General features: G+C 47.9%; 1 protein-coding gene across 4 annotated transcripts in view; it reads right to left on the bottom strand.

The window, feature by feature from the left end:
- The window catches only part of LOC106565466 (low-density lipoprotein receptor-related protein 1), a 179,971-nt gene that overhangs the window by 15,196 nt on the left and 137,997 nt on the right, over positions 1-26,778 (bottom strand). For 2 of the 4 annotated variants that reach the window (XM_014132681.3, XM_014132682.3), the window contains exons 42-80: positions 24,749-24,938; positions 24,004-24,208; positions 23,703-23,895; positions 22,760-22,891; positions 22,419-22,547; positions 22,207-22,326; positions 21,978-22,091; positions 19,664-19,810; positions 16,861-16,983; positions 16,628-16,744; positions 16,356-16,484; positions 16,008-16,130; positions 14,622-14,762; positions 14,192-14,379; positions 13,828-14,011; positions 12,835-12,920; positions 12,570-12,689; positions 12,274-12,461; positions 11,847-12,052; positions 11,466-11,660; positions 11,216-11,364; positions 10,940-11,033; positions 10,607-10,843; positions 10,234-10,356; positions 9,983-10,108; positions 9,696-9,812; positions 7,957-8,063; positions 7,569-7,701; positions 7,338-7,460; positions 7,122-7,244; positions 6,865-7,005; positions 6,621-6,758; positions 6,391-6,510; positions 5,755-6,026; positions 5,474-5,652; positions 5,002-5,108; positions 4,555-4,674; positions 4,114-4,290; positions 2,106-2,246 (exon numbers count right to left, since the gene is read on the bottom strand). In XM_014132681.3, the coding sequence (XP_013988156.1) occupies positions 2,106-2,246; positions 4,114-4,290; positions 4,555-4,674; positions 5,002-5,108; positions 5,474-5,652; positions 5,755-6,026; positions 6,391-6,510; positions 6,621-6,758; positions 6,865-7,005; positions 7,122-7,244; positions 7,338-7,460; positions 7,569-7,701; positions 7,957-8,063; positions 9,696-9,812; positions 9,983-10,108; positions 10,234-10,356; positions 10,607-10,843; positions 10,940-11,033; positions 11,216-11,364; positions 11,466-11,660; positions 11,847-12,052; positions 12,274-12,461; positions 12,570-12,689; positions 12,835-12,920; positions 13,828-14,011; positions 14,192-14,379; positions 14,622-14,762; positions 16,008-16,130; positions 16,356-16,484; positions 16,628-16,744; positions 16,861-16,983; positions 19,664-19,810; positions 21,978-22,091; positions 22,207-22,326; positions 22,419-22,547; positions 22,760-22,891; positions 23,703-23,895; positions 24,004-24,208; positions 24,749-24,938 (5,757 nt within the window). The remainder of the gene's footprint in view (positions 1-2,105; positions 2,247-4,113; positions 4,291-4,554; positions 4,675-5,001; positions 5,109-5,473; positions 5,653-5,754; positions 6,027-6,390; positions 6,511-6,620; positions 6,759-6,864; positions 7,006-7,121; positions 7,245-7,337; positions 7,461-7,568; positions 7,702-7,956; positions 8,064-9,695; positions 9,813-9,982; positions 10,109-10,233; positions 10,357-10,606; positions 10,844-10,939; positions 11,034-11,215; positions 11,365-11,465; positions 11,661-11,846; positions 12,053-12,273; positions 12,462-12,569; positions 12,690-12,834; positions 12,921-13,827; positions 14,012-14,191; positions 14,380-14,621; positions 14,763-16,007; positions 16,131-16,355; positions 16,485-16,627; positions 16,745-16,860; positions 16,984-19,663; positions 19,811-21,977; positions 22,092-22,206; positions 22,327-22,418; positions 22,548-22,759; positions 22,892-23,702; positions 23,896-24,003; positions 24,209-24,748; positions 24,939-26,778) is intronic. The other 2 variants (XM_082959228.1, XM_014132684.3) reach the window with 1 other exon arrangement.

The raw sequence follows: 26,778 nt of genomic DNA, 5'->3' as shown, positions 1-26,778 counted from the left end.
GGCTTACTGTTGGGGTAGACCTTATGTTAAAAAGGACATTACAAAAGGCTCTCAAAGAAAAGGAAGTGGCCTTCAATAACAAGGACAGGGAGAGGTTAAGAGGATCCCGAAACAGATCAACACCATGCTGCACGGGGGGGGGGGGCCTTCACAGCAGCCAATCCTAGGCTGCTGAAGACCATGGCTTGCATGTCAGAACCCTGCGAACCCACATGTGAAGGAACAGAATCTGTTATACAAAAGATTTGACACCCATAATCACACAAATGACTGCTTTGCTGTCCTACAGACTGTCCCTACCTCTCACGCAGAGGAAATCATTGTTACCACAGAGCAGGTCACAAAGGTTTTTAAACAGCTGAACCCAAGGAAGGCCTCTGGGCCAGATAATGTGAGCCCAGTCCTCCTCAAGACCTTTGCTGAGGAGCTTGGCCCAGTCTGGCAACCCATCTTCCAGTTATCCATCGACTCACACACAATACCACAGGCCTGGAAAACGTTTCACTTCATCATGAAAAAGCCATGCCCCAATGACTGTGGCTCTGACCTCAGAGCTCGTCAAATGTCTGGAGAGAACAGTGTCTCGAAACCTAAAAAGACTCTGCGGAGAGGAAACTGGACCCTTACCAGCTTGTATATAGAAACAGGTGCAGTACAGAGGATGCAGTGACCACCCTCACACACCTGATCCTGAAACCCCTAGACCAACCAAAAACATATGCCAGAGCACTCTTTATAGATTTTTCCTCTGCTTTTAGCACCTTCTACTAGCCAAAATGAAAGAACTGGACATTAACCCACACCTCATTTACTGGTAACACTCATTTCTCAGTAACACAACTCAAGGTAAACAACACTCTCTCCCCTCCTGTGGTCACCAACTGGGGAGCCCCGCAAGGTTGTGTGAGCTCACCCGTCCTTTTCATTCTGTACACTGATTGCACAAGTCAAAACACCAAGCATTTTATGATTAAGTTCTCTGATGACACTGTCCTGCTGGCCCTAATGGAGGACAACAGCAACCTCCCACTGTACCTAGACAGTGTAAACAGCCTTGTGCAGTGGTGTGACACAAACTCTTTAGTCCTGAATGTCACAAAAACACAGGAGGTTATCTTTGAGCCCAGGTCAGTGGCTGACCGAAACCAGGTAGTCATTCACAGTGAACACATCCAGCAGGTCTACTCTCATATTTAGATCTGGGAGTACATGTTGACCATGCCCTGAGATGGAGTGTCAAAGTGGACTATGTGCTATGTGTGTTCTAAGGTGCAACAGTGCATGCACTTTCTCTGCAGGCTGAAGTCTTTCGGGGCAGCCTCGGAAATACTGAACATGTTTTTTTGCTCCACTATCCAGAGTGTGTTGCAGTACTGCATCACTGCTTGATACAACAGTGCCACAATACAGGCAAAAGCCAGGGTGTCAAGTGTGCTGAAAACTGCCTAAAAAATAATTGGCAAGCTGACCACCAAAACCTTTCTGGACAGCTCCCACACAAACATGCTGTGGATGGCAAACAAAATATCAGAGCACCCCTCCCATGTGCTCAACTCAGAGTTTGTGCTTCTGCCATCCAGGAAGCGCTATAGACTCCCCCTGTGCAAACTGGTCAGGTACAAATATGAATTTGTGCCACATGCACTGACCCTTATGAACAAATAAGGAGGACATTGGGGACATGGGGACACAGTAGATTTACTCATTCAGGAACGGGCAATAGCGAAAAGAGAAATATAACTTAAAATAAGCATGGACATTGAAACTATAGGGTTTGTGCAGTATGTGCAAAGCTCAGGGACCTTGAACATTAAGGAGATGTGTAACATTGAGTATAGGAGAGACAGCTATGTAATGTGGAAGGGAGGGGTTAGAGTCCTTAAGAAGTTATTCTTGTTTTTATGAATGTTTGATGTTATGTCTGGCCTATGCCATGTCTCTCACCATATTGCAATGCATTTTCTTGTAGGTAAAGTAAATATCTATGAAAATCAGACAAAGAAACCTAATCTGTATGTGTACTCATAGACAATGCAATACATGTTCAATATAACAGTTTAGGTATAAGGGTGTTAGTGTGGGTGTGTACGACTTTGTATACTCACAGATAGGGGAGAGTGTAGGAGTAGGGAGCTCCACACAGGTTCCGTTGTCCAGGGTGCGTCCGTTGGGACAGGTACAGACTGGACCACTGGGGCTGAGCAGACACAACCACTCACACTTCTTCCTGTCACATGGGTTGGTCACTGACAGAGCAAGAAAGAGAGAGAGACACAGACAGACAAGTTAAAAAGTGACTGCCCCTAAAATGCAACTTCTCTTTTTCAAAACAGCCTGTGTCATCGATATGAGTCAGAAACATTTATTCTCGTGTCAAAATTGACTACAAAGTGTAAATTGGATCATTTTGGTCATTAAGTCAGTCTCGTCCAAAATGGAGATTTGCGAGATGATAGGAAAGAATTTTATGTCACAGAATGAAGGGTACCTGAATAGTTTTCCATGGGTTGGGTTTTAATCCTGCCCTCATGCCCACAGCACCCAAGTAATCATAAATTCGGAGCGCAGCTGCACACGACCACATCGTTATGCCCATGGTCAATTCGTTTTGACATTTGATATCACAAACTACATGGGACGATATTTTTTTAAATGTCAATATCTCAATTTAAATGACTTAAAAACCTCAAACGAATTATAAAATTGTAGAAATTCACATACAAATATTGAATGCAGTTAATGAGACAACTAAATATGTGAAAAATGAAAATATTGTCCCATTTGCATTGTGTAATTGACAGTCCCAAACTAGCCCCAGATATAGGCTGTCCGCTGTCCAATGTCAAACCAACTTTGCCACGGTCCACAGCAGCAGGCTGAAGCTAATTGACAAAAAGAAGTTTGCTAGCGCCAGCTAGCCGAGGCGACTTCAAGACACAAGACCTGGTTAGACTGTTTTAAGTTACATAGAAGAGTGACTGTGTACTGTTTGGGCAGAGTGAATGTACAAACACACACACAAAGACTACTCTCGTTTGGCTTCAGTCATGGCCACTGCATTTATTAATGATAAGTTTAGCCCTCCTTTAACACAATTATACCAGACTGTAAGCCTGTCTCTAATAGTCTAAGGGCCACCCATCAAAAAAGGCATTCCGTGATCCAGGAAACAAAACTGCAAAGTTTAAACATCATTACATTGATAATGTTATGAATACTGTGTGGATCAAAAATTGTCAAAGTTAATAAAAATGTATAATTCAAAAGGTACGATTTTGAAATCATAGCTCATTTTGGGTAATTCCCCCTAGCAACATTATGAGGTTGCCATATTACATCTTGGTTACAATTGTTACACGTGTTCCGTTGTCCATCCTTTCAGAAAGCAAGGCATTTAGGCTACCAGACTGGAGGAATGCAAAAATAACATGAGAGAAGAAGCTGCTTAAATAGATTTCTCATATGGCAGAACGCCACTTTATTTAGCTTATTTTGAGAGCTGTGCTAGCTATTAAACATGCTGTATTTAGTTTGTCTAGCAGCCAAGAGCAACGATGGCCCTTGTAGGCTGAATACAGCTGCCAAAACATATTCTATTAACTGAGAAAACCACTGCACATGGTTAAAACAGATTTCCTCATTTGGGGTTCATCTGGATCAGTGTGCAACACAAGTAACCAAGGTGAAATATAGCAATGTCGGAACTTAGCTAGGGAAATTACCCAAGATGCACTCTGATTGATGCTAAATATAATAACTTTGATTAAAGAAACTAAATGTGCAGTTTTTACACATTTTTAATCACACAGCATTCATGTTCATAACTTTATCTACGTTGTGTTGCTGAAATGTTGCAATTCTGTTTTCTGGGTCACGGAACAACACATGTTTTGATGGGTGGCCCTTGGACTTTAAAGACGTAAGCCTAACTTGACATCTCTGGTGTGCAAGTCAATTTGTCATCGGCCTAGTTCTGTGCACACATCTCAAGTTCGAATTCAACCATGAAAGAGCGTTTAGAGAACAGCCGTGTTGACCTCTACTAGGGCTGTGGCGGTAATGACATTGTGTCAGCCGGTGACTGTCATGATAATAACTGTGATGTCCACTCACTCTCAGGCTGTTTGTTGCGGTGGTAGAGTACGATGTCCGTGGCGTGGTTCATTCCTGTAGTCAGGTTCTCCATGGGGCCTTTGCCATACTTGTTGACCCGGAACACAAAGTTGTTGATGTAGGTGACGCCATAGATGTAGTCCTCAAACACGTCAATACTGAACGGGTGGTGGAGCTCTGGAACAAACAAGACCGAACACCACAGCTCAGACCAACTCTTTACCAGTTAGATATGCTGTAAGCTATGCTAAAATACAACATTTTCCCCACTTGCTGAGGATATCAGCAGGCTCCAATTCAATGCACCCATTCTTGACAGTCCCAGTGTCATAAGACTCCACATCTAAAAATGGGCCTACATATCTCTAACCAAAACATGATTCTGTGGCTTAGGGATGTCAGCCCAGGTCTTTAAACCCAGACCCATGCAGGTCACTCAACTGTTCTTAATGCTGGTCACAGCCACCACCGGGTCGCTGCCATTCAGCCTCACACTGCCAATCACTGACAGCTTAGCATCGGCCCAGTACAGGCGCTCGTTAAAGTAGTCCACAGCCAGGCCTGGAGAGAGAGAGAGAGAGAGAGAGAGAGAGAGAGAGAGAGAGAGAGAGAGAGAGAGAGAGAGAGAGAGAGAGAGAGGATAAGAGAGAGACAGAGATAAGCAGAGAGAGAGAGAGAGAGAGAGAGGGGGATATAGAGAGAGAAAGAGAGGGAGAGAGAGACAAGCAGAGAGAGAGAGCAGTCATTGAGACATGTCAGTTTGAGGCTAAGCTTATTGAGTGAAACAAAGCTCTACACAGCCCATCCTTCAATTTGTGGAGAAATGGACCTGTCAATCAGGCTGTAAAATGTTTGTGGTAAGTGTGTGAGTGTGTGTATATATGTTACCTGTGGGCCACTGGATGTTGTCCTGTACCAGTGTCTCTCTCATGGTTCCATCCATGGCAGCAGTCTCAATCTTGGGGTGGTTTCCCCAGTCAGCCCAGTACATGGTCCTAATGGATACACAGCAATGACAACCAGTTACATGCGCCATCACACAGTAATGCGTTGCGCCATCACACAGTAATGCGTTGCGCCATCACACAGTAATGCGTTGCGCCATCACACAGTAATGCGTTGCGCCATCACACAGTAATGCGTTGCGCCATCACACAGTAATGCGTTGCGCCATCACACAGTAATGCGTTGCGCCATCACACAGTAATGCGTTGCGCCATCACACAGTAATGCGTTGCGCCATCACACAGTAATGCGTTGCGCCATCACACAGTAATGCGTTGCGCCATCACACAGTAATGTGTTGCGCCCCCCACTATCCTCCCACCCCCACTATCCTCCTCTCCCAAGGCAGACTCACCCTCTCTGGGGGTCCACTACAATGGCGTAGGGCTCGTCAATCATGCCGGAGATGAGGGTTTTGCGGTGTTGGCCTGATATCTGGGCCACCTCGATCACATCCCGGCCAGAGTCTGTCCAGTAGATGTTCCCTGCCACCCAGTCCACGGCGATGCCACGGGGCATCTTCAGACCGGGGATCTGAACACGGGGGGACAATACCAGTTAAATCATCATTTGTGCGAAAGGGTCAAGGGCATGACAAGAGCAGTCAATACTATCTGAGCACGAACAGACACACACCTCCAGGTTGGCGACGCGGGAGTCGCTCTGACGGCGGTGGCGGTTGTTGTTGCCGTTCGGTGACGAGGATGAGGATGGCAGCTCGTAGGAAGAGATTCTGCCCGTGTGCCAGTTGGTCCAGTAGATGCGGTTGGTCTTGACGTGCAGGTCCATGGCGTCGATGCGCACGTTGGCGTCGCCCTGGAAGGTCTGCTCGTAGCGCCAGTTGGGCATGCCAGGGTTCAGGCTGCGGATCTCGTTGTCGTCGGCGATGTAGAGCACCTGTCTCAAGTCTGGGAAGACAGCGGAAGGTCACAACCCGAGTTAGGACATCCCCTCTGACTTACGGTTCTAAGGCCATCACCGTACAATGCAATTGTCTTGCGTGGCTAAGAGCTATTTGGCACACACATACATTTAGTTAGATATCAGCTAGCGCAACACACACACACACATACATTTAGTTAGATATCAGTTAGCGCAACACACACACACATACATTTAGTTAGATATCAGTTAGCGCAACACACACACACACAAAATTGTGACAGAGGCTAAAACGTTCAAACGGAGACAAATTCAGACAGGTTTCTAAAGACATAGAGAAGCAATAACAGTAACTGATCCACTGGTAATGCTGAACCGAGCAGTACTCACTGTCAACCTTGCAGGTGTCGTTGATCCTGGTGAAGTACTTGTGGCAGCTGCACTTGTGGGAGCCCTTGGTGTTGTTGCAGATGTGGGAACACACTCCAAACTGCTTACACTCATTCTTATCTGTGAACAACCCCCCCAAAGCAAAAAGATGTGGGTTACAGATCACTAGACTACACCAGACATTTAGTCACAACAGTAACAGAGAGAGTGTATTTGAAGCAGTGCTGTACCTTCACATCTGTTGTTGCCTGTGGTCTTGAAGCCAGGTTTGCAGGAGCAGAAGGCCTCAGTGCCATTCACCACACAGTGGGCCTCATCACCGTCACCACACACTGTCCTGTTATTGCGGCAGTCATTCAGGGAAGAGTCTGCAAAGAACCAGACAGGACAGAGAGTCAAACTTTCAGACAATAACATGTACATGCATACAGAGACAGACACGCTACTCCTCCGTGCCCGAGATGTAACACCCACCTTTCTTGTTGCAGCCGATCTCGTCAGAGCCGTAGTCCTCACAGTTGTTAAAGTAGTCACAGCGCAGGTTGGAGCTGATGCAGCGGCCGTTGGAGCACTGGAACTCGTCCTTCTGACAGACTGGCATGGTAGGAGGAGTCTCTGGAGGAAAAGGGGGAGGAGGCTGCATTATGTCAACTCCATAACCATCTAGTCAACTCCGGAACTCTTTATTGTAAAAGTCCACTCCATAACTCTCTACTACTAGAAAAACTCACGGCAGTTGAGCTCATCACTGTTGTCCCCGCAGTTATCGACACCGTCACAGTGCCTGGCTATCGGCAGGCAAACACGGTCGTTGTGGCAGCGGAACTGCCTTCTGGGTGGGCACTGGAATTTAGCTGAGGGATAGAGGAGGAGAGAAGAGATGACAGGTGTGAGGTCGGTGTTGAATGATCCTCAGGGACAGTGTTATTCATGTCGTGGGGACTCACTGCACTCCTCTGGGTTCTCATCAGAGTTGTCTCCACAGTCGTCCTCTCCGTCACACTTCCAGGCCAGGGGCTTACACAGAGTGTTGTTACACTGGAACTCATCCAGGGGGCAGTGTCTACCCACTGAGACAGAGAGAGAGAGAGGTTACTTTTTTCTCTATGAAATACATACCCACAACTTGTACTTAATGAACAGTACAATAATGTGTGTGTGTATAAAAAAAAATTCACCTCCGCTGTCACACTTGTCCTCGTCACTGCCGTCCATACAGTCAGGGTCTGCGTCACAGCGCCAGCGGATGGGGATACAGTGGCCATTCTTACACTGGAACTGATCACTGTCACACTTCACGTCACAGCCATTCTGCAGGAGGACATGCAGGGACGTTACTTACCATGTCACACTAATGACAATGCTATTCATAAATGAACAATCCTCTAGTAATGATGTATTCATTGTGACAATGAGTTAGGACATGTACTAGTAAGATCGGGGATGGCATTGACTTTCCATATCACTAAGCTTCAACAAAAGAATCATGTTTGTGAGCATGGAACAGTGAGGGGTTTTTCATTTTCCATTTGACTCTATTTTTAATAACTGTGAGTGTCACTGTACCTCGTCTGACCCATCAGCACAGTCATGGTCTCCATCACACTTCCACCTCCCAGCGATGCAGCGACCGTTGGTACAGGAAAACTCACTCTCTGAACACTGCCTTGGCACTGAAGGGAAAGAGAGGAGGGGTGAGGAGAGAGGGAGGGGTGAGGAGAGGGAGGGGTGAGGAGAGAGGGAGGAGAGGAGAGGGGGAGGAGAGGGAGGGGTGAGGATAGGGAGGGGTGAGGAGAGGGAGGAGGGGTGAGGAGAGGGAGGGGTGAGGAGAGAGGGAGGAGAGGAGAGGGAGGAGGGGTGAGGAGAGTGAGGAGAGGGAGGAGGGGTGAGGAGAGGGAGGAGGGGTGAGGAGAGGGAGGAGGGGTGAGGAGAGGGGATGAGGGGTGAGGAGAGAGGGAGGAGAGGAGAGGAAGGGGTGAGGAGAGAGGGAGGAGAGGAGAGGGAGGGGTGAGGAGAGGGAGGGGTGAGGAGAGGGAGGAGGGGTGAGGAGAGTGAGGAGAGGGAGGAGGGGTGAGGAGAGGGAGGAGGGGTGAGGAGAGGGGATGAGGGGTGAGGAGAGAGGGAGGAGAGGAGAGGAAGGGGTGAGGAGAGAGGGAGGAGAGGAGAGGGAGGGGTGAGGAGAGAGGGAGGAGAGAGGGAGGGGTGAGGAGAGGAGAGAGGGAGGAGAGAGGGAGGAGAGGAGAGGGAGGGGTGAGGAGAGGAGAGGGAGGGGTGAGGAGAGGGTGAGGAGAGGAGAGAGGGAGGAGAGGAGAGGAAGGGGTGAGGAGAGAGGGAGGAGAGGAGAGGGAGGGGTGAGGAGAGAGGGAGGAGAGAGGGAGGGGTGAGGAGAGAGGGAGGAGAGGAGAGGGAGGGGTGAGGAGAGGAGAGGGAGGGGTGAGGAGAGAGGGAGGAGAGGAGAGAGGGAGGAGAGGAGAGGGGGAGGAGAGGGAGGGGTGAGGATAGGGAGGGGTGAGGAGAGGGAGGAGGGGTGAGGATAGGGAGGGGTGAGGAGAGGGAGGAGGGGTGAGGAGAGGGAGGAGGGGTGAGGAGAGAGGGAGGAGGGGTGAGGAGAGAGGGAGGAGAGGGAGGGATGTGGAAAAGAATAAGAACTTCTGGACGTATGTCATGAGGGTGAACAGACAGGAGGAAGAGACTGGTAGAGAGGGACATATCAGAAGATGGGGGGGTGGGAGTACACTGGGTCACATGGCACATCGAGGGGGACGGGCTAAAGGGACTAGTGGGATTGGAAAGGAGCTGAGAGTCTGGATAGAGAAGAAACACTTAAAGGAGTCAAGGAGCAAAGCTCCTTTTGAAATGTTTAGTGTATATTTTTTCCCTCTAATGGCAATAGGATAGTTACTGTAGACAGACACTTGGGGCTTGGGTAGATTGGTGGGAGGTTGGGGGTGTTCATGCGGATCGTGAAGACACCTACCTCTAAACCACGTCAACAGGCCAGTGTGAAATGCAGAATAAACATGAGATGATGTGAGACGTGCAAACGTTCACAAAGTTAAATCAAAGCAATGGAAATCAACATCTTGAATGTGCAACGCAGTTGAGCGAACACACATACACACACGACAGTGTACCTTTAAAAACTCTTAAATGATCTGTTCGGGGAGCAGATGTAGCCGAACCCATACAGTGAAAGAAGGCATCATATACAAATGAAATACACACATGGAGCTCTAATCTCCCCCATAGTGAGGAGAGAGAGGAGCCCTGGCATCACAGGCTGGGACAGGGCAGAGGGGACCTACCACACTTGTCCTCATCAGAGTTGTCCCCACAGTCGTTGTCATAGTCACATTGCCAGCGACCCGGGACACAGCGGTTGTTCTTACACCTGAACTGGTACGGCTCACATGTCCTCTCATCTGAGGACACGACGTACACAGAATACAGTCAAAGTACAAATGATAACAAATATTTTAATAGTATACAATTATGTAACACAGAAAAGAACTTTGGGAATCTCTCCATTCCTATCCCACCATCTCACCTGCGTCTCAATCTCTCTACCTCCAACCCTCCGTCCATCACTCACCACACTCCTCCTTGGGTTCGTCTGATGCGTCCCCACAGTCGTCCTCTCCGTCACACTTCCACCGGGCCGGGATGCAGCGACCAGAGTCCTTGCAGCGGAACTCGTCCACGCCACACGTCATCTGGGCTGGAGGGGGAGAGGGAACGGGGGACGTTAGAGATCAGAGAGAGAGCACAATGAAGGGCGGTAGAGAGAGAAGGGGAGGAATCAAGGAGCACGACGCTGGACGTGACAGTAAAGTGGATCCGTACTGCAGTTGGCAGGCTCGTCGGATCCGTCCACACAGTCGTTGTCCCTGTCACACACCCAGACACGGGGGATACAGCGCTTGGTGATGGCACACTGGAACTGGTTAGGGGCACACGTCACCTCCGCTACACGGGACAGAGAGGAGAGAGGAGACCGTCACTTACCAGTATCCGTATATGATGCATGGCTTTCGCTCCTAGTCTTTGTAAACATACATTTCAAATGAATTGAAATTACACATGTCAACGTGCGTAGAAAACATGGTAGGCCCGAAAATAACACAAAAACACTGGTTTGAAAAGACGAGAAGTTGGTGCAGTACACTACAACCCCTCTTTAACCCCTCCAATACTGTAGGAATAGCAGTCTACTCACGACAGTCTTTCTCGTCCTCTCCCTCTCCACAGTTGTCCTGGCCGTTACAGCGGAAGATCCCAGGGATACAGCGGCTGGGGTGGCTACACTTAAACTGACTGGGCAGACACACGTGGATGTCACAGTTGGCCTCGTCAGAGTTGTCCTGGCAGTCGTTGTCCCCGTCACAGATGTAGGCTGGGTTGGTACAGATGCCTGTACCACACTGGAACTGGCCGGGCCTGCACTTGAACTCAGCTACAGGGGGATACCAATACAACATCAGTCAACCAGGACTTTAGTACAGTGCAGCTATGATAGTTAGTGTTCATGGACTAGGACTGTGTCACTCACGGCATTCCGCAGGCTCGTCTGAACGGTCCCCGCAATCATCCTCTGTGTCACACTTCCACCAGAACGGAATGCACTTGTCATTCTTGCACACAAACTGCAGGGAGGGAGGGAGGGAGAGGGGGAGGGAGAGGTAGGGAAGAGGATGGAGAGGAAGAGGGAAAGGGAGAGGGAGAGGGAGAGGTAGGGAAGAGGATGGAGAGGAAGAGGGAAAGAGAGAGACAGATTAGTTCTGAGCACACTAAGGCAGAGAAGGACACAGACGTTGGCTAAACTCACCTGGCTGGCGGTGCAGTTGGACATACACCGTCTCCCGTCACTGGCCAGGTAGAAGTTAGTGGGACAGGCACACTTGTACCCCCCTCCAGGAGACAGCAGGCACAGGTTACTGCATCCTCCGTTGTCGGTCTGACACGGGTGGTTGGCCACTGTGGGTCAACCAAACACACACAACAGGCCCAGGTCAGGGGAGTGCAGGCACACGTCGATACATGACGGGGTGTTCAGGTGGTGGTAACAGTAGACTTACTCATACCCTCTGGCTGGCGGTAAGGGTGGTAGATGTGGACGTCCATGGGCCGGTGCAGCGTGCTGATCAGCATGGTCTTGTTGGTGCCCAGGGTCTTGTGACACCTGTTGATGGACTTGGTCTCCCAGTCGGTCCAGTAGATGTACTCCTCAAACAGAGTCATGGCAAAGATGTGGGGGATGTCCTGGCTTAACACTGCAGGGGGGGGGGGGGGGGGGGGGGGGGGGTCACACAGAGAAACAGACGCGTCAGATACGAGCAGTGATTTATTTACTCTTGAGCTTGTGGTGTGTATAGTGTGCACGACTTCCGTTTCATGCGTGTGTGTGTGTTGTAATGTCAATATCCAAATGTGCACACGTGTACGACAGAGTGTGTTACCGGTGTGTCGGTTGGTTCCGTCCAGGCTGGCGAACTCGATGTAGTCCTCTCTGGCGTCGGCCCAGTAGATGCGGTCGTTGATGAAGTCCAGAGTGAGGCCGTTGGGCCAGGTGATCCTGTCCTCTACAATCACAGTCCTGTTGGAGCCGTCCATCCCTATCCTCCCTATGTGGGGGTTGTCACCCCAGTCTGACCAGTACAGGTACCTGGTAGGGACACAGCTCAGTGTGAGGATTCAGGACCACAAAGAACACCCAGGTGACTGGTCATAACGTCACACTACATTCTCAGCAAAGTGAGGATCAATGAGTCTCTCTTGAAGTAAAATAATCAATAGTATACTCAATATTTGAGCAGCATTCATCGAAGAGAAAAATACGAGAACATGAATGCAATTCCTGCTTGTTCTTTAGAGCTCCGTTCGTACCCGTTTCGTACGTCCACTGCCACAGCGCGTGGTTCCCTCAGACCGGTGTTGACCAGGACTGTCCGGTAGGCCCCGTTCAGCTTAGACACCTCGATGGTGTCCCGCCCCTTGTCACACCAGTACAGGTTCCCTCCCACCCAATCAACAGCCAGACCATCAGGGTTGCTAAGAGATGTGCGGTGAAGGACCTGCCAAAGAGCCAATCAGAAATTACAGTTCAGTTCCCCACATTATGCAACTAAATGTAGGCTACCAATCAAATGTATATTTCTAAGAGGTAAAGGAGCCACACTGACTTGTACGTCGCTGCCGTTGATGTGCATGCGTCGGATCATGCTGCCCTGAGTGGTCACGTCTGTCCAGTAGATCATCTGCTGTCTGTAGTCAAAGTCCAGCGCCACCGCGTTGTTCAGGCCCTAACACACACACACACACACACACACACACACACACACACACACAATGGGAGAGAAGTGATCAAACATAGCATGATGGTCATAAGGAGCAATGTGCCATTTCCACCTGTTGTAGGTCTTTGAGGTGTTGAGGCTCCAGTCTCACCTGTTTGAGCAGGGTGTAGTTGGAACCATCAAGGTTGAGTTTCCTTAGGTAGTAACGGTTGGCAAAGATCAGGAAGGGCTCCTCCTCTGGACAAAAGAAGGATTGTTTTGGAAGAAAAGGTCATGAAGTTCAACTTCAGGCCGTCCCTACACATTGACTGTTGTATTATAGTAGGTAGAGCTCTTACCACCTCATACCCCCCTCCGCCAGCTCTTACCACCTCATACCCCCCTCCGCCAGCTCTTACCACCTCATACCCCCCTCCGCCAGCTCTTACCATCTCATACCCCCCTCCCCCAGCTCTTACCACCTCATACCCCCCTCCGCCAGCTCTTACCACCTCATACCCCCTTCCGCCAGCTCTTACCACCTCATACCCCCTTCCGCCAGCTCTTACCACCTCATACCCCCTTCCGCCAGCTCTTACCACCTCATACCCCCTCCGCCAGCTCTTACCACCTCATACCCCCTTCCGCCAGCTCTTACCACCTCATACCCCCCTCCGCCAGCTCTTACCACCTCATACCCCCTTCCGCCAGCTCTTACCACCTCATACCCCCTTCCGCCAGCTCTTACCACCTCATACCCCCTTCCGCCAGCTCTTACCACCTCATACCCCCTCCGCCAGCTCTTACCACCTCATAGCCCCTTCCGCCAGCTCTTACCACCTCATACCCCCCTCCGCCAGCTCTTACCACCTCATACCCCCTTCCGCCAGCTCTTACCACCTCATACCCCCTCCGCCAGCTCTTACCACCTCATACCCCCCTCCGCCAGCTCTTACCACCTCATACCCCCCTCCGCCAGCTCTTACCATCTCATACCCCCCTCCCCCAGCTCTTACCACCTCATACCCCCTTCCACCAGCTCTTACCACCTCATACCCCCCTCCACCAGCTCTTACCACCTCATACCCCCTCCACCAGCTTTTACCACCTCATACCCCCCTCCATCAGCTCTTACCACCTCATACCCCCCTCCACCAGCTCTTACCAGAGGTGGACTTGCAGATAGTGGGGTCACTGGGGCTGAGCTGGAAGCCCTCCACACAGAGACAGTGGAAGGATCCGTGGGTGTTGATGCAGCGCTGCGTGCAGGGGTAGCTGGTCGTACACTCGTCTATGTCCACGCACGTCTTCCCATCATCCTTCAGGCGGAAGCCAGGGTGGCATCTGCACTGCACGACCACACAGGGGAGGAGAGGTAAGGCTGTGTGTACTACTTCACAACGGTTAACCTTTCCGACAAATAGTTGTTACGTAGTTGACAATATAAAATGGCAATGACTACAGATTAACAGTCATCACCGTTAGCTATTTATTTAGCAGAAGCTCTCCAGGTGTAGGTGCATCTTTACCTTGAAGCCTATCTTGAGGTCCTCACAGAGCTGGGAGCAGCCGCTGAGCTTGCTGTTCAGACACTCATTGATGAAGCAGTTGAGCTCGTCAGTGCCGTCACCGCAGTCATCGTTCCGGTCACACAGCAGCGTCTCATTGACACAGTTCCCGTTGCCGCAAGCGTACACCGTGTCGTTACATTTCTTCTCTGTTTTGGGAAGAGGGGGAGGACAGATTGGAGGATGGGTCAGGAAGAGGAGAATAGAGCGTGAATATCTAAGGAAGAGGAGGCTTGGCTCACACATTGGCCTAAATCCAATATCGCAATTTAGCAGGGATTTAGTAAATCCCTTAAAATTCCTTGCAAATAGTGGGCTGAGATGGAGATCTCTTAGGGCCCAGAGAAAATAGACAGTTAGCACCATCTGTGAGTGTGTGTGTGTGTCTTACCTGGGCCGTTGCAGTGGGGGTTCTTGGGGGCTTCGTCAGAGCGGTCGTGACAGTCGAACTCTCCGTCACACTCCCAGGAGCTCTGGATGAGGCAGCGGCCGTTGGCACAGCGGAACTCATTGGACCCACACGTAGGGTACTCTGAAAGGAGAGACGTGTGATTGGTTGGTTGATTAATAGCATTTTCTTTACAGTTATGTCACTGGTAGGCCTATCACATAAAATACAAAAGTATGCAGACATCCCTTCAAATTAGTGGATTCGGCTATTTTAGCCACACCCGTTGTTGACAGGTGTATGAAATTGAGCCTTGCAATCTCCATAGACAAACATTGGCAGCAGAATGGCCGTCCTGAAGAGCTCAGTGACTTTCAACGTGGCACCGTCATAGGATGACACCTTTCCAACAAGTCAGTTCGGCTTGCTAGATCCTGCTAGATCTGCCCCCAGTCAACTGTAAGTGCTGTTATTGTGAAGTGGAAACGTCTAGGAGCAACAACGGCTCAGCCACGAAGTGGTAGGCCACACAAGTTCACAGAATGGGACCGCTGAGTGCTGAAGCGCGTGGCACGTAAAAATTGTCTGTCCTCGGTTGCAACACTCCCTACCAAGTTCCATTGAACTCTGGAGCAGTGAAAACGCGTACTCTGGAGTGATGAATCACGCTTCACCATCTGGCAAATCTGAGTTTGGCGGATGCCAGGAGAACTATACCTGCCCCAGTCTATAGTGCCAACTGTAAAGTATGGTGGAGGAGGAATAATTGTCTGGGACTGTTTTTCATGTTTCGGGCTAGGTCCCTTAGTTCCAGTGAAGGGAAAACTTAACGCTACAGCATACAACAACATTCTAGACGATTCTATGCTTCCAACTTTGCGGCAACAGTTTGGGGGAAGGCTCTTTCCTGTTTCAGCACGACAATGCCCCCCTGTACACAAAGCGAGGTCCATACAGAAATGGTTTGTCGGGATCGGTGTGGAAAAACTTGACTGGCCCGCACAAAGCCCTGACCTCAACCCCATCAAACATGAATTGGTACGTCGACTGCGAGCCAGACCTAATCGCCAAACGTCAGTGTTCGACCTCACTAATGCTCGTGGCTGAATGGAAGCAATTTCCCGCAGCAATGTTCCAACATCTAGTGGAAAGCCATCCCAGAAGAGTGGAGGCTGTTATAGGCTGTAATAGCAGCAAAGGGGGGACCAACTCCATATTAATGCCCATGATTTTGGAATGAGATGTTTGACGAGCAGGTGTCCACATACTTTTGGTCATGTAGTGCATCATGAAAACAGAATATTCATTCCAAATGTTTAAGGATTAACACAATGATACCATGATAGTGTGTGAGTGTAAGAGGGGGTACAACAGGGGTCATCCACTCACCACACTCCAGGGACTCGTCAGAGCCGTCACTGCAGTCTTTGTCATGATCACACACAAAGTGCTTGGGGATGCACTGTCTGTTCTGACACATGAACTCATTCTCATCACAGGTGTTGTTGAAGACTGAGACACAGACAGACAGACATTAGTTAGTCAATAAGCTACTGCATTATCAAAAATAATCTGTATACCAGCAAGTAATTATTTGATAATGATTGCATAAATAACTTCTGTTAAACTCAAATTGCTTAACATTGGATGGGGCAAGTAACATCTCCCATACTTCCATAGGTAAAGATGTATCCAGTCAATAGTCCTCCACCCTCCTCTGACTGACCCACTACTCACCACATCCAGCCTTGACACTCTCATCCACCCCGTCAGGACAGTCCTTGTCCCCGTCACACTTCCAGTGCTGGGGGACACACACATGAGAGCCAGGACACTGGAAGGCATGTGGACTACACGTCTTATTCTCTGTCAGGAGAGGTGCGGGGAGGAGGGGAGACAGATATGGGGTAAGGGAATTACTCTTGGGTGCATTCGTTTTGAATTAGTCTAGTATTTCCAATTGAGTGACGTCCCTGTTAGAGATTGTGTGTGGCGTGAATCACACTCACTGCACTTGCTGCCCTCGTCAGTCCCATCACCACAGTCGTCAGCGCCGTCACACACCCACCGGTTGGGGATACAGCGGTGGTTGCCGCATTCAAACTGGCTGGCCGAGCAGAACTTATCTAAAGGAGAGAGAGACCAAAGAGGGCGGTGCAATGAAGAGAAAGAACATCTGTCAGAAATGTGTGGTGAAAGACTACAGTGATCAGCAGTCCAGTAAAAAGCCATCTGAACTCACCACAGTGTGTCTCGTCAGCACCGTTCTCACAGTCGTTCTCCTTGTCGCAGGTCCAGCTCATAGGGATACAGCGACCACTAGGACACGCAAAGAATGAAGCAGGACACTTGGTCTTCCTCCGGTCTGCTCGACAAACAGATGGACAGATAGTGGTAAATTAAAACAAATTGTATTGGTCGCATACACATATGTAGCAGATGTGTAGCAAAATGCTTGTGTTATAACTCCAACAGTGCAGTAATATCTAACAATTCACAACAATACACACAAATCTAAAAGTAAAAAAGGAATATTTATAAATATTAGGATGAGCAATGTTGGAATCTCGAGTATATATATATATATATATATATATATATATATATATATATATATATATATATATATATATATATATATATATATATATATATATATATATATATATATATAAATAATACACACTACCGTTCAAAAGTTTGGGGTCACTTAGAAATGTCCTTGTTTTTTGTCCATTAAAATAATATCAAATTTATCAGAAATAGGCCAGTATCCCGAAGTCGCCTCTTCACTGTTAACGTTGAGACTGGTGTTTTGCAGATACTATTTAATGAAGCTGCCAGTTGAGGACTTGGGAGGCGTCTGTTTCTCAAACTAGACACTAATGTCCTCTTTCTCAGTAGTACACCAGTAGTGCCTCCCACTCCTCTTTCTATTCTGGTTAGAGCCAGTTTGCGCTGTTCTGTGAATGCTGTGAAGTACACAGCATTGTACGAGATCTTCAGTTTATTGGAAATTTCTCGCATGGAATAGCCTTCATTTCTCACAACAAGAATAGACTGACGAGTTTCAGAAGAAAGTTCTTTGTTTCTGGCCATTTTGAGCCTGTAATCGAACCCACAAATGCTGATGCTCCAGATACTCAACTATCCTTAAGGCCAGTTTTATTGCTTCTTTAATGAGCACAACAGTTTTCAGCTGTGCTAACATAATTGCAAAAGGGTTTTCTAATGATCAATTAGCCTTTTAAAATGATACACTTGGATTAGCTAACACAACGTGCCATTGGAACACAGGAGTGATGGTTGCTGATAATGGGCCTCTGCCTATGTAGATATTCCATTCAAAATCTGCCGTTTTCAGCTACAATAGTCATTTACAACATTAACCGTGTCTACACTGTATTTCACCTTGTGAAGATGCTGGAGGAAACAGGTACAAAAGTATCTATATCCACAGTAAAACAAGTCCTATATCGACATAACCTGAAAGGCCGCTCAGCAAGGAAGAAGCCACTGTTCCAAAACCGCCATAAAAAAAGCCAGACTAAGGTTTGCAACTGCACATGGGGACAAAGATCGTACTTTTTGGAGAAATGTCCTCTGGTCTGATGAAACAAAAATAGAACTGTTTGGCCATAATGACGATCGTTATGTTTGTAGGAAATACACCATCCCAACCATGAAGCACGGGGGTGGCAGCATCATGTTGTGGGGGTGCTTTGCTGCAGGAGGGACTGGTGCACTTCACAAAATAGATGGCATCATGTGGAGGAAAATGATGTGGATATAATGAAGCAATATCTCAATACATCAGTCAGGAAGTTAAAGCTTGGTCGCAAATGGGTCTTCCAAATGGACAATGACCCCAAGCATTCTTCCAAAGTTAAAGCGTGTGCGTGCAAGGAGGCCTACAAACCTGACTCCGTTACACCAGCTCTGTCAGGAGGAATGGGCCAAAATTCACCCAACTTATTGTGAGAAGCTTGTGGAAGGCTACCCGAAACATTTGACCCAAGTTAAACAATTTAAAGGCAATGCTGCCAAATACTAATTGAGTGTATGTAAACTTCTGACCCACGGGAATTGTGATACAGTGAATTATAAGTGAAATAATCTGTCGGTAAACAACTGTTGGAAAAAGTACTTGTGTCATGCACAAAGTAGATGTCCTAACCAACTTGCCAAAACTATAGTTTGTTAACAAGACATTTGTGGAGTGGTTGAAACAAGTTTTAATGACTCCAACCGAAGTGTATGTAAACTTCTGACTTCAACTGTATATACAGCAATAGCTGAATAGAAGGGCCTTGACTAGAATACAGTATATACACATATGAAATGAGTAAAACAGTATGTAAACATTATTAAAGTGACCAGTGATTTCATGTCTGTGTACATAGTGCAGCAGCCTCTAAGGTTGAGTAACAGGGTGGTAGCCGGCTAGTGACAGTGACTAAGTTCAGGGCACTGGGTGGAGGCCGGATAGTGATGGCTATTTAACAGTCTGATGGCCTTGAGATAGAAGCTGGTCCCAGCTTGGTCTCTTGGTCCCAGCTTTGATGCATCTGTACTGACCTCGCCTTCTATAACATATTATAGTAGGGTGGCACTAAATAGGGAAATGTATGGAACAAGAGTAGCATGTTGGTATAATAGATTAGCACGTTTGTTTCACCAGAATACTTATTTACTAACAAACAATTCTACTTTTAATGACATTTCTAATCTCGCAGTTTTGTGATATCTTAGGTCCCTCTTTACTTTTCGTACTCATCTTGAATTCGGGAGAGTTTAATAGACTTGTGCTACGTGTTAATGAAATGTTGGTGTTTTAATGTGAACTCTGCGGGCTCCCCGAGCAGCTGGTTGCCTTAAAGAGATACGCTGAATCAGAGTCCACAAGGACAAGAGTCTGAAAACATTTCAGATGTTGCAGCTTATTGTGTGGTGTGTGTGTGTGTGTGTGTGTGTCTGTGTTTGGGCATGTGTGCTGTGTCTGTGTGCATGCGTGTGCGTGTGCATGCGTGTGCATGTGTGTTCACCTGGGCAGTTCCTTTCGTCGGAGTAGTCTCCACAGTCATTGGCTCCGTCACACACCCAGGAGGATGCGTAGCAGAGGCTGGTGAACTCACACTTCTGGAAGGTCACACCCTTCACCCCCAGCCGGAAGTAGCTGGAACAGTCAGTAGCTGGTGGACAAGGACAGGGGTTACACAGTGAGTAGATATATTAGAAAGACAAGGACAGGGGTTACACAGTGAGTAGATATATTAGAAAGACAAGGACAGGGGTTACACAGTGAGTAGATATATTAGAAAGACAAGGACAGGGGTTACACAGTGAGTAGATATATTAGAAAGACAAGGACAGGGGTTACACAGTGAGTAGATATATTAGAAAGACAAGGACAGGGGTTACACAGTGAGTAGATATATTAGAAAGACAAGGACAGGGGTTACACAGTGAGTAGATATATTAGAAAGACAAGGACAGGGGTTACACAGTGAGTAGATATATTAGAAAGACAAGGACAGGGGTTACACAGTGAGTAGATATATTAGAAAGACAAGGACAGGGGTTACACAGTGAGTAGATATATTAGAAAGACAAGGACAGGGGTTACACAGTGAGTAGATATATTAGAAAGACAAGGACAGGGGTTACACAGTGAGTAGATATATTAGAAAGACAAGGACAGGGGTTACACAGTGAGTAGATATATTAGAAAGACAAGGACAGGGGTTACACAGTGAGTAGATATATTAGAAAGACAAGGACAGGGGTTACACAGTGAGTAGATATATTAGAAAGACAAGGACAGGGGTTACACAGTGAGTAGATATATTAGAAAGACAAGGACAGGGGTTACACAGTGAGTAGATATATTAGAAAGACAAGGACAGGGGTTACACAGTGAGTAGATATATTAGAAAGACAAGGACAGGGGTTACACAGTGAGTAGATATATTAGAAAGACAAGGACAGGGGTTACACAGTGAGTAGATATATTAGAAAGACAAGGACAGGGGTTACACAGTGAGTAGATATATTAGAAAGACAAGGACAGGGGTTACACAGTGAGTAGATATATTAGAAAGACAAGGACAGGGGTTACACAGTGAGTAGATATATTAGAAAGACAAGGACAGGGGTTACACAGTGAGTAGATATATTAGAAAGACAAGGACAGGGGTTACACAGTGAGTAGATATATTAGAAAGACAAGGACAGGGGTTACACAGTGAGTAGATATATTAGAAAGACAAGGACAGGGGTTACACAGTGAGTAGATATATTAGAAAGACAAGGACAGGGGTTACACAGTGAGTAGATATATTAGAAAGACAAGGACAGGGGTTACACAGTGAGTAGATATATTAGAAAGACAAGGACAGGGGTTACACAGTGAGTAGATATATTAGAAAGACAAGGACAGGGGTTACACAGTGAGTAGATATATTAGAAAGTCAGTCTAAACTCATTTAGTTCATTAGCTTCAGCATCATATCTAACTTTACTTTACTGATTTTATTGTCCCCATGGGGAAATTTTGATGCAGTGTCATGTACACTGCAAAACTGACAATTCAACTTTCATAACAGTTACATACCAATAAAAAGAGACTAGCCTGCTGGCCTTACTGGGTGGATAGGAACATTAGCCTGCTGGCCTTACTGGGTGGATAGGAACATTAGCCTGCTGGCCTTACTGGGTGGATAGGAACATTAGCCTGCTGGCCTTACTGGGTGGATAGGAACATTAGCCTGCTGGCCTTACTGGGTGGATAGGAACATTAGCCTGCTGGCCTTACTGGGTGGATAGGAACATTAGCCTGCTGGCCTTAGTGGGTGGATAGGAACATTAGCCTGCTGGCCTTACTGGGTGGATAGGAACATTAGCCTGCTGGCCTTAGTGGGTGGATAGGAACATTAGCCCGAGCTGTTTAGGAGGGATATCACACCTGGCACAAATGATTGTCTAGTTCTGTGTTTTTCCTGATGAGGGGTGCCCTATACCTGCGCCCAGAGGGGAGTAGTTCAAAGTCCGGGTACAGGGGCTGGCTTGGGTCTAAAATGACTTTGTGAGCCTTGGAGGGCCCTGACCTTAAAGATCTCATCCAGCTGTAAAGTGACATTATACATTATGACAGAGCAACGCTGACTGAGTTTTAGTCTGGTCCAAAATGAAGTCTGGATTAGTGTTACGTCTGATGTTAGGTTTAGCTGAGTCTAGTCTAAAGATTAGTCTGTGTTCTTTCTTGAGTTGAGTCTAGTCAATGGTGAAGCCTGGGTTCGTCCGAGTTTAAACTAAACCTAACAAATCGATTTAACTAGCCTGGCGCCAAAGGTGACTCACAGCAGTTCATCTCGTCGCTGGCGTCCTCGCAGTCTACAATCTGGTTACACTTGCTGGAGTTGGTGGTGCAGCCACCGTCTCTGCACTGGAACTGCTCTGCCGTGCACAAGGTGGCTGGAACACACACAGATCCACACATTACACTGGTGACAACCATAGAACATTTCCATAGAAAGACCACCCAAACTACCACCCAGTATATACTGCATGAGATAGCCAGCCTGCTTACCGTTGCAGAAGAGTTCGTCTGAGTCGTCCCCACAATCATCCCGTCCATTACACCAGGAGCTGTGTCCCACACACCTGCCGTTCACACACCGCCTGTAGCCCTTCTTACACACCCGGTTGGCTGAAGACGTACAAAGGGCAGGAGGAAATAACGTTAGAAACATTAAATCACATGATAGCTTTTTGAGGTTGTGTAAAAGACTGCCCGCTCACCGCAGTAGGACTGTTTCTCGTCTGACTTGTCCTTGCAGTGGGCCATGCCGTCACAGGTCAGAGTGTAGTTCACACAGTCTCCGTTCCCACACTCAAACTCATCTACACTGCCGCACGTGGTGTTTAGGGCTGAGAGGGACAGAGGAAGAAAGAGACACTTAACTTCATAATAAAAAAAAACATGGTTTTAGTGCTGAACATTTCAAAGTTCAGCCCCATTGGCTGTTCTTACATCATTAATGACATGATAAAATGCCCTCATCCACTCTCCCGAACCCATGTCCTAGTCCTCTCATTTCTCCACACCCTTCCCTATTCCCGCTTTCCCCCCTCTTTCTCACCGATGCAGGTGTTGTCCTCCAGCAGTTTCCTTTCGCCATCGCCACGGCAAGTACAGTTGACCCTGCCCTCTGAGGTCAGAAGACACAGGTCCTGACAACCTCCGTTGTTCACCCGACACAGAGAGAACTCGCCTACACAGAGAGAGGGTTAGAGCACACACGCACGCACGCACAGTGAGTGGTCAGAGACTACAACTCTCCATCTACTTGTATTTAATATAAACTGACACAGTGTAAATGGGATTTGCAGCAATTACCACAGGTTCACTGTGTGTGTTGAGAGCGGGGAGGAGGTAAGCAACTGGGATGTCAATAGTGGGTGTTGAGGGTGTGTGTGTGTGTGTGTGGGGGGGGGTGGGGGTGGGGGGTTGAGAAAGACAGAGCCATTGATTTGAAGTGATAGAGGGAGATTGGAAACTCAGTGAGATGAACAAGTGTGAATTGAACTGGACGAGGTAGAGAGATGAAGAAATATGTGTTTCATGGGACTGTTGGAGCAGAAGATGGGGAGTGTGTGTGTGTGTGTGTGTGTCTACAGGGTGATAGATTGGGGCAGTGGAGTCTCAGGTGGTCTCATTCTCCAGGTGTATGGAGCTCCCCTCAGCTGTGTCACACTCTCTGATTACTTCTGGCACCTCATTAACTTTGGTGGCGCAGCAGTGTGTGTGTGTGTGTGTGTGTGTGTGTGTGTGTGCGCGCGCGTCAGAGGAGGCTGGTGGGAGGAGCTATAGGAGGACAGTATCAAACATATGGAAACCATGTTTGACTCCGTTCCATTATTCCATTCCAGCCAATACAATGAGCCCGTCCTCCTATAGCTCCTTCCACCAGCCTCCTCTGGTACGTGTACCACTCTGCTTGGCTACACTAACCCCCCCACCCCTTTATCTGCCCTAAAAAAATTAATCCACCCAAACCCCACCCTCTTTTGCTGAGAACTCACAGCTATTAGTGTCGTTGGCCACAGCGACGATGCCCATTGGCTGCTGGGGGATGTCGGCTCTGAGGAGTTTCATGTCTCCGCCCACGTACTTGTCGGCCCTGAGGACGGCCCTGCGGACCCAGTCGGTCCAGAAGATGTAGTCTCCATACACCGCCAGGCCAAACGGATGGACTGGCTCATTCTTCAACACCACCTATAGGGGGCAGCAGAGATACACACAACAGTTGAACCATCAAGTGTGTTTCATGAGTGTGGGTGGGTTATTGTGTGTATATCATCTGCGAGTGCCAGTGTTACTCACGTAGCGGCGGCTGCCATCGTACTCGCAGCGTTCGATCTTGTCCAGGGTGGCGTCGGAGAAGTAGAGTTTCTCAGCGCGGTGGTCTATGGCCAGGCCGTTGGGCGTGCGGATGTCACTGCCGATGATCACCAGGACATTGTTACCAGACAGGGTGGCACGCATGATACTGGGGGACTGTTCATTCCAGTTGGTCCAGAACATCAGGCTGGTGGGTGACAACACGAGGGAACTTACAGTATAGAAGGCAGATGTGTGTAAACGTTCACAACAGTGGATAGGCTTCTGATTCAAAACGGCACAACTGGTTTGTGCAACACCATATCTGCAGGTTCCCGCATGAGCCATATACTGTATACAGCATACTGAATGTGTTAGTTAGCTTTATGTCTCTTTGGATAAATCGATCTGCTAAATGACCAGAATATATTAAGATTCCAAAAGAAGTGCGGTAGGAGAGGCAGGTACATGGGCTGAACGCTATCCAAGGAGAAAGTGAGAAAACCTATGAAAATCTACCTACATTGAGGCTAAGCTATCTATACTGTACTTCAATCTGTATTCATCCAATTAAAACACCTTATGACAAGGGTCAGGATATGGGAACGTTAGCTAGTGTCAGATGAACTGCAACAGACTCGTATTAGATACTCATACCTGACATTAAAGACTAATAAAAGCCTATGATCTGGGTCAGAAACCTGGAACAGTGTGATTTATGGACCGTTACGGTCTAGGAGACACTCACTCCTGACATTCGTCCAGAACGAAGGCCCGGGGGTGGTCGTCTCCAGACATGGTGACCACGGTGTCGCGGTCCCAGGCACCCCAGCGGCTCTGGTTCACCGTGTGGCGGGTGATAGTGGAGGTGGTATAGCTGGTCCAGTACAAAGTGTCCCAGCCGCGGTGGTACGCCAGGCCCTCCACCGAGCCCACATCTGACGAGGGGGAGAGAGGGGGAAAGAGGCGGAGGAGAGGAGCGGCAAGGGGAGAGAGAGGAGGGAGAAAGGAGGAGGATGAGTGGAGAGAGAGAGAAAGGAAGGGGGGACAGAAAGAAAAAAACGGAAAGGAAAGACAAGGAGGGAGGAGAAGAGAAATACCACGTCAATCCCAGGAGAGTGTTAAAAGGACATGACTCAGGTCTCTGGCAGTAACACAGAGCTGGCAGGCAGAGTGGAGCTGGATGCCATAGCAGAGGAGGTCCAGAGACTACTCACAGAGGACATGACAGCCACTGGTAATGATCTAGAACCCTCTGTGATCTAAGGCTTTCATCCAACTAACAGCTCTCCAAAAGGTCACAACATAAATGGCTAACAGCTCGCAGCATATTTCCTTCCATTGCTCTTTTTCATCGATAGTTGGGAGTGTTCACAGCATTTTTGTGCTCCACAGCCAACGAATGAGTAACTGGCTGAGTTCAGCCCAGCCCAGCCCAGCTCAGCTCAGCCCAGTTCAGACGAGAGGAGGCTGGGGAGAGTTGGCCAAGATGGAGGAACACACTGTACTCTGGTGGTGGAGAAACACACTCGCACAGTCACACACCACCTTAAAGTCTGCCAAGGACACTTTTGGGTTACGCACAACACACACCCACGGTCAACCACAACTAATTGTTCCAAAAAGACTAATAGTCACCTGCTTGTTATCCCAGTAGAAACAGAGGGACTGGAATGATTTAATAGGCATTCTTCTGAAGCGGTTATGACCTAATAAGTACATCACATGCCTGGCCAGTGTCTCTGGGAGGTTCAACACAAGGTGGAACACTTTGCACTTCACCTCCATCTCTCTATTTCATCACCACAGACATGAGTCATGGACTGGCTAGCAGGGTATTGTGAGAGATTCTGAATGAGACCGAGCTAAGGACCTAAGAGCTGGAGGGCAGAGAGCCCAGGTGTACGACGGTTAAAACAATTCCCTCTGGTCTCCCACTCTCAGAAATCAACGCTTTCAAAAATTGATGAAGTGCAACACCCTATCTGCTCCCTCAATTCCCTCTCTCCTCGGTGCTTTTAATAAATCATAAATCGTCGGACTGCAAGGCTCTACACTTTCCTATCCTTGTTTCCCCTTTCCTCACACCTTTTAACGCTGGCTTCCCTATCTGTGTATCGCTGCTGTATAGGCCCATCTCTGTCCTGTAAGCTGACTGCAGCAGTTGAAGTTTACAAAGGAGCTGAATTTACGAGCTCTTGGTAAATGTAGAGTTCACCCTCTTATCCTGAGCTTCACACACACACACACACACACAAAACACACACACTAACAGATACACAATAGGGTCATTTCAGCCAGCCATGTCAGCCACCATCTCAGATGGTTCTGAAATTGTTTCTGTAGTAAGAAACTGATAAGATTAGCATTCCTGAAACATTATCTTGTTGTATATTGCTTCTTCAACCTTTGTAATGTATTCCCTGTGAACCTGGTGATGGTTTATTTCCCTCTTCAGATAAAATAGCCATTGAAGTCGCTATACCATAAATGAGTGTGAAAATGCCAAGTTTTACGTACTAGATGTCACTGTTCCTGCTACTGCCACCACACCCTTTGATCCATTATGTTGGTCTCTAGTGTTTATTATACGGCTCACAACATATTCTTTGCAACTTTGGGTAGAAAACCAATTGCTTTTGCTCATGGAAATAAATTGTGAAGAAGCAATACTCCAAGCAGCAGCTCCATACTACTTTGTTGGGGTGGGATTGGCGTGGGTGGTCTGTGGGTGGCTATTGACAATTGTATTGTATTCCTCATGTCTTACTCATTGTT

This window comes from Salmo salar, chromosome 12 (assembly GCF_965601325.2).
Source record: "Salmo salar chromosome 12, fSalSal1, whole genome shotgun sequence".
Classification (NCBI taxonomy): domain Eukaryota; kingdom Metazoa; phylum Chordata; class Actinopteri; order Salmoniformes; family Salmonidae; genus Salmo; species Salmo salar.
Note: the sequence above shows the minus strand (reverse complement) of the source record. Positions and strands in the feature narration are given on the sequence as shown.